The following is a 12,105-nucleotide window of genomic DNA, read 5'->3' on the forward strand; positions in this document are numbered from 1 at the left end:
AGGTTAACGTCTTATCAATTCAATGTGATGCATGGCACACTCTCTTACATGTTTTATGCATGTGACTTTTTTATGTTTGCCCACTATTCTATTGCATATTCTACTAATCTACTAAATATTAATAAATGGTATCAATGAATATGTTCAATCCTCTTGTTGAACATCTTCAGGGTATCTGCAGCCACACACAGCACTAAAATATAAAAAAAAGGTATCTTTCTCTTCCCTACGGCTCTAACCCTTTGGCTCCTCAGCCTGCAACAGGTTTGCATCGTGAGAAAAAATCCTCGGCTGTTTTAATCTGTGTAATGAATAAGAACATGCCAGCGTGGTAATGGATGCCTGCCACCACGCAGCTAAATTATTCAGAGTCTGGGGAACCAGAGAGCCGGCTGGCAGGATCGGATGGACCCACAGTGTCATCGGTCCGCCTCCGCACGCCTGGCTCCTCTTTCGGCCCGTGCACCCCGGCTTCCTGGGTTTGAAGCCACGTGAGAAGGCTGAAGAAGCCCCGAGGTTGAGCGTGAGGAGAGCAGGCCAAGGCCCTCGGGTCAACTGGTCAGAAACCTGCAGGTCTTAGACTAAACGTGAAGTATATGTAGTACAAAATATAACCTTTATCCATCCTTTTAACATATTATTACATCTACACAGTAAGCAGAGTTCGGAGAAGTACTCAGATCTTGTACTTAAGCAAAAGTAGAAGTACAGTATTCAAAATGATACTGAAATAAAAGTATTAGCAACAACATGTACTTAAAGTACCAAAATTAAAAGTACTCATTATGCAGATTGGTCAATTTTCTAATCATATGTATAATGTGTTTTGATTATAATTATATATGTATTAATGTGTTTAACTCATTTTAATTACTTTGTAATTACTGCAGGGTTGCTTGTGAATGTTACTCCAGGTGTAACTTAAAGGATATTTGAGTGTTTTTTATATTTTACATTATTAATCCAAATCTTCAAAGCAACTTAATATAATATATACGTGTAGTAAAAGTACACTATTTACCTCTGAACTGTAGTGGGGTACAAAGTAGAAAACATTGAAATACTCAAGTAAAGTACAAGTCTGTCAACATTAAGTACAGTAGGCTACTTGAGTAAATCTATTCAGTTTATACCACTGACAGTGAGTAGCATGGACAGCGCTGGAGCAACCTGCTGCACTAACCTCAGCTGTGCTGTCCATGGTGCTGAAACAAACAAAAAAAACTTCAATTTGAATATCAGTAAAACTTTCTAAAATATAATATAAATTCACAACAACGATCTCATCAATAAACAACGTTTAATAGCAATATTATTCATGATTATTTGTACTTGACGCTTGCGCACAGAGGCCAACATTGTTCAACTTGTAAGTTGAGCAGGTCGGAGGGAAGGAGGAGGAGGAGGAGGGAGGCTGAAAGAAGAGGAGGGGGAGCAAGGGGGGAGCGAGGGATGCCGGGAGGCGCTGTCGATGTTAACAGCTCAGTCTAGTGAAGGAGAGCAAGAGGAGCTCTGCAGCCGTCCAATCACCCGGCGTTCATGTCAGGGGCCACACTGCTCGAGAGGTGCTTGCAGGGAGGAGGATGATGACCATGAACGGAAAGCAGCATTTCTCCATGCACCCGGCCCTGCACGAGCCCAAGTATCCCGGCCTGCACTCAGGCTCGGAGGGCATGCGCAGAGTCTGTCTGCCCGCCCCGCAGGTACGTTCAGGTCGGGGGAGAATATAGCTGTGGAGAGTATGGGAGAGGAGGGGGAAATTCAACAGTGGAAATGTCGGTAAAGTTGATGGAAGGAGTGTTAGAAGGAGAGGGGAGAGAGAGAGAGAGCGAGAGAGAGAGAGAGAGAGAGAGAGAGAGAGAGAGAGAGAGAGAGAGAGAGAGCTCTCTCTCTCTATCTCTCTCTCTCTCTCTCTCTCTCTCTCTCTCTCTCTCTCTCACCCCCTCTGTCCCCCCCCCCCTCTCCAAAAAAAACCCTCCTCCCCCCCTCTCTCATCCACATGTCTTTTCAAGCAATGCTCTTGCTTTCATATTAATTTTTATGACCTGTGCTTTGAAGAGAGTTCTCCCCTCTCCTCGGCGCTTGCTGCTTGCCTTTGGAAAAATGTTTTTGAGATTCTGAGAGCTGCCTGACACAATTCCCCACTGACTCCAGTATGCGCACTCTTGCTTGCAGCTGCAGGGCAATATATTCGGAGGCTTTGATGAGAGCCTGCTGGCACGGGCAGAGGCTCTGGCGGCTGCTGACAGCATTATCTCTCACGGCAAGAGTCATCCGTTCAAACCAGACGTGACTTACCATACCATGAGCAGTGTCCCCTGCACCTCAGCCTCCTCTTCTTCCTCCACCACCGGGCCCATCTCCCACGTCCCCTCCACCATCGCCTCACACCACCACCTCCATCACCACCACCTCGGACAGAGCCTGGAGGCCGGGGACCTCCTGGATCACCTCTCCTCCAGCCTGGCCGTGACCGGGATGGGTGCTCCGGAGCCTTCCGGGATGACCGCGTCGGCGCACCACCACCAGCACCCCCACCACCACCTGCAGACCATGGGGCAGCTGCACCAGGCGATGGCCAACATGGCGCACCCCCACTCGCTGTCAGTGCACGGAGGCATGGCGTGCATCAACGACGTGGAGTCGGATCCCCGGGAGCTGGAAGCCTTCGCCGAGCGGTTCAAGCAGAGGAGGATCAAACTCGGAGTGACCCAGGCGGACGTGGGGTCAGCGCTGGCCAACCTGAAGATCCCCGGAGTTGGGTCACTGAGCCAGAGCACCATCTGCAGGTTCGAGTCCCTCACTTTGTCACACAACAACATGATCGCGCTCAAGCCAGTTCTCCAAGCTTGGTTGGAGGAAGCAGAGGCTGCGTACCGGGAGAAAAGCAACAAGCCGGACCTTTTCAATGGGAACGAGAGGAAAAGAAAGCGCACCTCCATCGCGGCGCCGGAGAAGCGCTCGTTGGAGGCTTACTTTGCCATCCAGCCTCGGCCCTCCTCGGAAAAAATTGCAGCGATCGCTGAGAAACTGGACCTGAAAAAGAATGTGGTTCGAGTGTGGTTTTGCAACCAGCGGCAAAAACAGAAACGAATGAAATACTCTGCGGTGCACTGAGTCTCACACATCATGAATAAAATAGCCTACTACATTTTTGATCGAGTGATTAATAATAGCCTAAGTAGCCTCACTAACAGGGAATTATCAACAGCTCCTCACGTCTCATCGGATTATTTCCAAAAAAGACTTTTTTTTCTTTCCGTGTCACCCACTCTTCGTTGTTGCACTTTTGTTCGATTTTGATATGGGAATCATAAATGTGTAGATCTGTGAGGAGGGTGATTTTGATGTTGTTGATCATGTATATCTTGCACACACTGAATATGAACTTTCAGCAAATACACCCTGACAGTTTGTCACATTCAGGGATATTAACTCACTTTTTTAGACCATGGGATCGAGTGTATAGGCATTGTACATGTATGGGCTGATAAACTGTCAGCAGTGTTAAAGGGACAATTTAGAAAAAGAGAAAGATATGTTTATTTCGTTAAAAAATAATGGATTTTTTTGTAATGTTAGTTGAGTTTATTCTCAACATCACGGGCTCACAAGTGCAATAGTACACCATCATATATATGTGTCATCATATCATATCTAACTGTGTTCTCAATTATTTTTATTTTATCTACGAATTCATACTAATGTGAGTTTAATGATTAAGGTTTTCAAAAAATTCACCCTTTTAACACCACGAATTTTATTTTGCAAACAAATCTCTGTTTGTGAACTGTTTGATTGTCATATACGAACACATATGAATCATTACAGTAATGTAATTTCACACACTGTCTGTTTATCTTCAATTATTTAGAAATTGAAATGACACTGTCATACGAGGCACCTCCGTGTGGCTTTGGCTGCTGCTATATTTTAGTATTTTGATGTGAACATGTTTTTGAACATTACAGGTGAGCTATATGTTATTTATGTAGCAGATATATACAGTATCACCCATTTCATTTTTCCTCACTCTTGATTTCACTTGAAAAAAAATGTGTGAAGTTTAAACTTAATAAATTATTGGTTATTTTGTAAAAAATAAATAAAAAGGGAAGCGATTTTTTCTTTTTGTATACGACATTTGAATTTTTAAACGAGATTATTTAAAGAGATTATGGAGTAACAAACTTGGTTTTAACATCCGATACAATCTTGGTTTGTTTTGTGGGAGCTCGAAGGGCTGTTTTATTTATGACTCCCTTAACCTCTGCTGGGATTAAATATGTATTGTCGTACATGATATAAGCAACACATAAAAATTTAGCGGCTCTATTTTCACAGTAGTTTTCACACCGCGGAGCAGGAAATGTGCGTCTCTTCGCGCTGCTAATGGCCTCCTTTGATTAGTGCGCTGTTAATTATGGATGCCCTCGTGTCACCGGGTTATGTCGTGCATGGGGCTCGAAATTATTAAGTAATGACATGCAATATTAATTATATATTGGTATACAGCGAAGTAATGTGGAGGAGTTGTTAGTAGAAGTCTGACTGGGAACTCTAGGGAGACACAAAGTGGCTCCACAACAGGTTGGCCGAGGAAACACGGAATTAGCCTCTTTACGCGTTCGACTAAGTAAGTATTTTCCACTTTATGTTCAATTGTTCTCAGTTTTACTTGGGATGATAGGATAAGAAGCAAAATTATGTTTTACTATCCATATACACAGGCCAGCAAAGCTATATTTTTAATGTTATTTTTCGATTAAAAGTAGGCCTAGGCCAAAATGCAACACTTTATTTAACATATTTTACAGCGTATTTATTCAATTTATTCGGCCGATTTAATTCAATTTGCTTGAATTAATTGTACTCCTGATTTATTATCTGCGGCTAAAAAAAAGGTTTTCTCCTATTAAAAAAACATTTAAAAAATAATAATTATATCAATATTCTAATAATAATCCCCATCATCATAATTAAAAGCGTCAACCGGATCCTCTCTCCGCCAACATGGCCTGTGGTTGTGTGATTTTCCCAGGGAGACTGTCGGCGGATTTTCACAGCCCGAGGACCCTTCCCTCGTTATTGCGCGGAAACGATTGTGGCTAATATTAATATTCTCTTTGATGTTAGGAGCTGATTATTCTCTGTCTGTAATTTATGGTGTTAAACACCATTTTTTAAAAGGAGAATGCACATGTTAATTGTTGTCATAGATGCTCTTTCCTAAACCGGCCTATTTTTTGGAAAATATTAAGCATGTTTCCGACGATTTTTTGGCTACAAATTCTCAAACCATCTAAGAATGATAATAATTAGGCCTAGAGAAAACCCACATTCTCGTGTGTTTCTGACGTAAATGTAAAGGTTAAAGTAAGAGCGTCGCCGTGTAAATAATTGATCTTTGTAATACCCAGATTGATATCATAACGTAGGCTGCTCCGTGGTAAACTGAGCTGAAGGCTCGTCAGCGGCATGTGGGGACTGAGGGCAGCTGAATTATTCAGCAGCAGCTGAAAGGTATATTACATTTTCTCATGCAATAATGGAGGTGTGCTCCAATTTGTGCAAAAATGCTTAATGGAAAAAAACGTTTGGAATTAAACCTTAAGCAAGTTAATTCATCAAAACAACAAGATAATTAAAGAAAGACTGTTTGAGCAGAGGTGGGAGAAGTTCTCTTAAGTAAACGTATAAATACGGTCTTAAAATACTCCAATAATACTAAGTAAAATGCAAAAGTATAAAAGTAATACCAGCTAAATGTACCTACATTATCAAAAGTAAAAGTAGCGACTGAATATGCACATTGGCTCCTTTTACAATGTAATATTTGTATGTAATATTATATTATCCTGTTTTTATCACTAACATTTACATGTCATGCAGGGCGTTTAAATGTTGTAGATCTTCTAGTGGAGTAATACTTTTTCAAATACTGGGTTGGTATTTTTGTACATTGGTTGTGCAGAACTGCATGTATAAAATAGATAGTAACGAGTGTTAAATACATCTAGTAAATATTTGCTTCTAAAATGTAGTGGAGTAGAAGTTAAACAAGTATAGCATACAATGGAAATACTCAAGAGAAGTGCACTTACTGTAATACTGTATGTCAAAATAGCACTTATGGTACTTGAGTAAATGTACTTTGTTACTTTCCACCACTGTGTTTTCCAAGAGTGGGAATTAAAAAGGGATATCAAACAAACAATATATTATAAAACAAGAGAGAGAGGGAGAGACAGAGTGAGGGGGGAGAGAGAGTTTGCTTGATATGTTTTCATGCAAGAAATACCTTTTTTGACAGAATGAGGATGAAAGTTATGTTTAAATGCTCAAGAATGCACACACACATACATATACAATCTTAGACACGCACACACAAGCACACAGACACACACACACACACACACACACACAGACAGGATGGCTGTCATCCTTGGGAGCAGAGTGAGGGAATGTGAAGAGGGGGTAGGGGGGCGAGAGCCAAGACACCCCAAACTCAATAATTCATCCACTGCCAGTAGCAACACATGAGAATGTGACCAGAGCAAAGGGAGACAGCTACCTCTGCGCTCTCTATTAGTCACCTCCTATTATCATCACACGCCAAACCAGCTCTGGGCCGACCTGCGGCTGAAGTCTGCTGCATACCTGAAGCACAAGCATGCATGGATGGACACACACACACACACACACACACACACACACACACACACACACACACACACACACACACACACACGCACGCACGCACGCACACACACACACACACACACACACACATACACACACACACACACACACACACACACACACACACACACACACACACACACACACACACACACACACACACACACACACACACACACACACACACACACACTGTGTTACTCTCTGGAAACTTGAGGACAAGGTGATGGATGTCTTTTAAAAAGGTATAGCAGGGGATGCTGTCCATCTGTAGCTCCTGTTCCCTTCTCTACCCTGCGGCATGTGAATGCACAGTAAGAGTGTTCAGATAATAGAAAACAGAATGCGTATTGAGGCTGTTAATGAGCGGGGGAGATAACCAATTACACTTGAGTACAGTGAGGTAGCCTATTTTAATATGTGCTACTTTATATTTCTACTGTAAAACATTTTAAGGGGGCACTCCGTTTTTTACTTATGACTTTGCAGATATTTAAAACCTATAACAAGCACATAAAATACAATGCAGATTGAACTAACAAACATATAGGAACGTTTGTACTTCTTAAGTATTTAGTATCAGCCACATTTATATTAAATTCAAAGATATTCCTGCTTTCTCCTCCGTCACGTACTGTAAATGCATATTTTAGACATTTGAAGACTGGAAGTTAGACTTTAAGGACGTTTTTGTGAGCTGCATTTTTTTAAACTTTTGTTCACAGCCTTAAACAATTAAATAATTAATTAATAATAATACATTATCAAAATGTAATGGGAAAAAGAATAAGTAAATAAAATAGTGCCACAGCTCAAATTAAATTGATGACAAAGTAATTCAACAATAGGAATCATTTGGAGACTTTTCTTCACTAATTTCTAAAAATGAACTTAATTATTTTTGCACAAGGTCATCAGATCTGAAGTTTCATAAAGCATCAACTGTGGAGAGAGAGCAGTGCACTTCTGTGACAGAGAAACAGTGAGGTCAACATACTAACCCTGCATTTGACTAAAGTGACGTGCACACATGAAAAGATGACAGCACGAAGAGGGAGATCCTTCTTTTAGCCTAGATAATAAATGAGACAACTCAATATTTCAGCATACATTAATAACATTAAGTGTATATTTTAGTTCCACTTTCAAAAAAACAAAATGGGAGCATTGAATGCAATGGACGAAGTGTGGGAACAGGGTGCTATATTAGAGACACTCAGAGAAACTCACTTATAGGCACTTGCTTAATTCATTCAGCGGCCCGAAGAACAGTATTATACACCCCATTCATTATTCAAGTGCTCTCCATTATCAAAGTGCCCAGAGAAATAAGATGAACTCAGCCAGAAATAACTCACTGTGGCGTGATTTCTTTTTCTACAAAGCACTTAGCTGGTCTTATGGAGGTCTGCACACGAGTATATGAACATATAATCACCCTAACAGTCTGCTGAACACAATAATCCTCTCCAAGAAAATGTTGCTGTAGTGAAGAGAGACGGAGGGAATGGAAAGATGAGAGCAGTGAAAAAAGAAGGGAAAGAATTGTTCGAGGGAGGTATGAGTTGAAGTTGAAGAGGGAAGAAATACAAAGACAATAAAAAGAAGGGAAACACGAGAGACAGAAGGGAATACAGACAATAAAATAAGAACTTAATAAAGGGAGGATACTTGAAAGACATTAATAAAACATGAACTGAAGAAGGAATGGAAGGAGTTAGATGGGTAAAAGAAAGGGAAGCCAGAGATAAATTGCATGTGAATGGAGTTTAGAAAAGAAATAAAGCAAGGAAAACTAAATCCCTAATGGCCGACATGTCTGTCATTGTGACCGTCTGGATTTGGTTCTCTTCATTTCTAAGGTGATCATGTCAAGGTGAGTGCGTCCCTGTCGGCCCGAACAGTCTAACACTAAACTTCTGTGACAGCAGGAGCACCCGGAGGACGTTCAGCTCGGTCGGGAATCGATGGCTATTACTTTTCTTATTCATAACTTTCATAATTCCAGAGATACATCCCATAATTCATCAAATGTTTAACATGGAAGTCAATGGAGAAACTCTTCAGACTTGAGCAATCTTCATGCAACTTCAACTGCTAACTGCTCCTTCATACTTTCACTCAGAAACTTCATTCCAACTTTAAAATGTTACACATCCTTCTGACATTATTCGTGTAACACAACTTTTAAATCTGATTCGTACTTTTAGAGATATTAAACATTGTTCAGACCTTGGTAAAGAGGCCTTCTTCAGATTTTAGAGTGCGTGATGTCACAGAGTGGAGGACAGATTTAATTTTGCATATTTTCTTTTAAACCTGCCATAATTCCCAAACCCTACATTCCTGAGACATCATTGTTCATGAGAAACGTAGGAAAACATCTCGTAGCTTGAAAAATAAAAAAAAATTAAGCAAAATTATTAAACAAAATGCCTCTTGAGGGCATGAAGTGACAACAACTTTCAACATGTCTCCATTAAACCCCATTGTAAATTCAGCCTCATCTTTCCCCACCACAGCAGCCGCACACCTTTAGTTCATCTGCCAAAAAGGCCACATTATTAACCCGAAAGTACACAAAAAGTACACTTCAGATGCTCAATTTCCTTGACATGCTTCACGTTTTGAAATTTCACAGATATCTGTTACGGTTCTTCAACAAAACGTTCACATGTAAGAGGTTTATCTATCATTCAGAACAATGGAAACCTGTGATCTCTGCACACCTCGTTAGCTCAAATATAAACACCTGTGTCATGGAACACGATGATGTCATCACTCCAACTGACATGCTCAGAGCAGCAGACTTCAGATAATGGTTAATGGTCCTGCCCTCAACAGCTCAACGTCAATTATGGGGCGTCATCATCATATGCCGTTTCCATCCCTCGCCATAAAACACGATGTCTCTGTAACTCCAATGGACACGGTCCGATCGTCCCCTAAAAACTTTGCTTGTATATCACCGGTCCATGCCTCAACAGCTTTACGCCAAATCTGAGATCTCACCATAGGCCGTTGCCATGGAAACGCATCCCTCGCCATAAAACATGATGTCGCTGTAGCTCCAATGGACACGGTCCGGTCGTCCCACAATCTTCACCTGTATATCACCTCTCCATGCCTCAACAGCTCTACAAATCTGACATCTCACCATATGCCGTTTCCCTCGCCATAAAATACAATGTTGTCGTAACGCCTATGAAAAGGGTCAAAACAGCACCACACTTCAGATAATGGTTAACGGTCCAGCCCTCAACAGCTCTACGTCAATTACGGGGTTTCATCATATGCCGTTTCCATGAAAGACGATGTCGCTATAACTCCTATGAAAATGTGCAAAAAGTGCACAAACTTCACATGTGTGCGACAGATCATTCGCCATCAAGTTAGTTCAAAAGTTTGCAGTTCAAATATTCTGCTGCTTTTCCAAGCCTTTTTACTTTATTTTCTTCTCTCATCACACATTAATGTATCATTTCAATCTAAATGATTCACTTTCTTCTTACACATTACATTTCAGCATAGCAGTTTAGTGTCAGCTTTTCAGCATAAAGCATTCCCACTAGCAATTTCTTCAGGAATTGCATTCTCTAGTTTTATTTAACAAGTTGCTGGGATGCACTTGTTTCATTTACAAAAAGGAAATGCAATATAGGCTGATAGCTTTCTCCTTTGTGAAATGCAGGAAATACATGTTAACAACTTTAAAAAAAAACAGCGTCGGCTCTGGAACCTTACTTCTGGATAGGGGTTGGACTCTATTCTTCTCCGGAGTTGCTCAAGGTGTGAGGCGCCGGGTGGGTGTGGGGATACTCACAAGTCCCCGGTTGGGTGCTTCGTTGTTGGAGTTTACCCCAGTGGACGAGAGGGTCGCCTCCCTACGCCTGCGGGTTATGGGGGGGGAAAACTCTGACTGTTGTGTGTGCGTATGCACCCAACAGCAGTTCGGAGTATACGGCCTTCTTGGAGACCCTGGAAAGAGTCCTGTATGGGGCTCCTGAAGGGGACTCTTTAATCTTGCTGGGAGACTTCAACGCACATGTGGGCAATGATGGAGACACTTAGAGGAGCGTGATTGGGAGGAACGGCCCCCCTGATCTGAACCGGAGTGGTGGTTTGTTACTGGACTTCTGTGCTATGGATTGGCCATAACAAACACCATGTTCGAACATAAGGATGCTCATAACTGTACGTGGTACCAGAGCACCCTAGGCAGAAGGTCCATGATCGATTTTGTTATCGTATCATCGGACCTGAGGCCGTATGTTTTGAACACTCGGGTAAAGAGAGGGGCGGAGTTGTCAACTGATCACCATCTGGTGGTGAATTGGGTCGAGTGGCGGGGGAAGCCTCTGGATAGACCTGGTAAGCCCAAACGCGTAGTTCGGGTGAACTGGGAACGTCTGGAGGAGGCCCAAGTTCAGGAGGCCTTCAACTCACACCTCCGGCGGAGCTTTTCGGGCATTCCTGTGGAGGTTGGGGACATTGAACCAGAGTGGTCGGTGTTCAAAGCCTCTATTGCCGAAGCCGCGGCGGGGAGCTCAAGGTCCTAGGTGCCTCAAGGGGCGGTAACGCTCGAACCTCCTGGTGGACACCGGTGGTCAGGGAAGCCGTCCGACTGAAGAAGGAGGCCTTCAGGGATTTGTTATCCCGGGGGACTCCCGAGGCAGTTGCAAGGTATCGAAAGGCCCGAAGGGCAGCAGCCTCATTCGTGGCCAAGGCAAAGCAGCGGGTGTGGGAGAAGTTTGGAGAAGACATGGAAAAGGACCAAAGTTGTTCTGGAAAACTGTCCGACACCTCAGGAGGGGGAAGCAGGGAACCATCCAAGCTGTGTACAGTAAGGATGGGACGTTGTTGACCTAAACTGATGGAGTGTTAGGGCGTTGGAAGGAACACTTTGAGGAACTCCTGAACCCGACAACTCCGCTCTCTATGTTAGAGGCAGAGCTGGAGTATGACAGGGGATCAACACCAATCTCCCGGGGGGAGGTCACTGAGGTCGTCAAACAACTCCACAGTGGCAAAGCCCCGGGGGTGGATGAGATCCGCCCAGAAATGCTGAAGGCTCTGGGTGTTGAGGGACTGTCATGGTTGACACGTCTCATCAACGTTGCATGGAAGTCGGAAACAGTACCGAAGGAGTGGCAGACCGGGGTGGTGGTCCCCCTTTTTAAAAAGGGGGATCAGAGGGTGTGTGCCAATTACAGAGGCATCACACTACTCAGCCTCCCCGGGTAAGTTTACTCTAAGGTACTCGAAAGGAGGGTCAGGCTGATTGTCGAACCTCAGATTGAGGAGGAACAATGCGGATTCCGTCCTGGTCGTGGAACGACGGATCAGCTTTTTACTCTCGCAAGGATCCTGGAGGGGGCCTGGGAGTATGCTTATCCGGTCTAC

At 42.9% G+C, this 12,105-nt stretch overlaps 1 protein-coding gene across 1 annotated transcript; it reads left to right on the forward strand.

Moving 5' to 3' along the window:
* The first annotated feature begins 1,583 nt into the window (after positions 1–1,583).
* Positions 1,584–3,258, forward strand: pou4f3 (POU class 4 homeobox 3). Its single transcript, XM_034206459.1, has 2 exons — positions 1,584–1,703; positions 2,176–3,258. Exons 1-2 carry the CDS (start codon positions 1,584–1,586, stop codon positions 3,115–3,117), a joined length of 1,062 nt encoding a protein of 353 aa, XP_034062350.1. The 3' UTR covers positions 3,118–3,258.
* Positions 3,259–12,105: the final 8,847 nt, after the last annotated feature.

Source organism: Gymnodraco acuticeps, unplaced genomic scaffold, assembly GCF_902827175.1.
Source record: "Gymnodraco acuticeps unplaced genomic scaffold, fGymAcu1.1, whole genome shotgun sequence".
NCBI classification, from domain to species: domain Eukaryota; kingdom Metazoa; phylum Chordata; class Actinopteri; order Perciformes; family Bathydraconidae; genus Gymnodraco; species Gymnodraco acuticeps.

Coding starts and splice junctions, on each gene's coding strand:
- pou4f3 (XM_034206459.1), top strand. CDS start 1,584: ATGATGACCATGAACGGAAAGCAGCATTTCTCCATGCACCCGGCCCTG. Junction 1,704..2,175: donor TCTGTCTGCCCGCCCCGCAG/GTACGTTCAGGT, acceptor TCTTGCTTGCAG/CTGCAGGGCAATATATTCGG.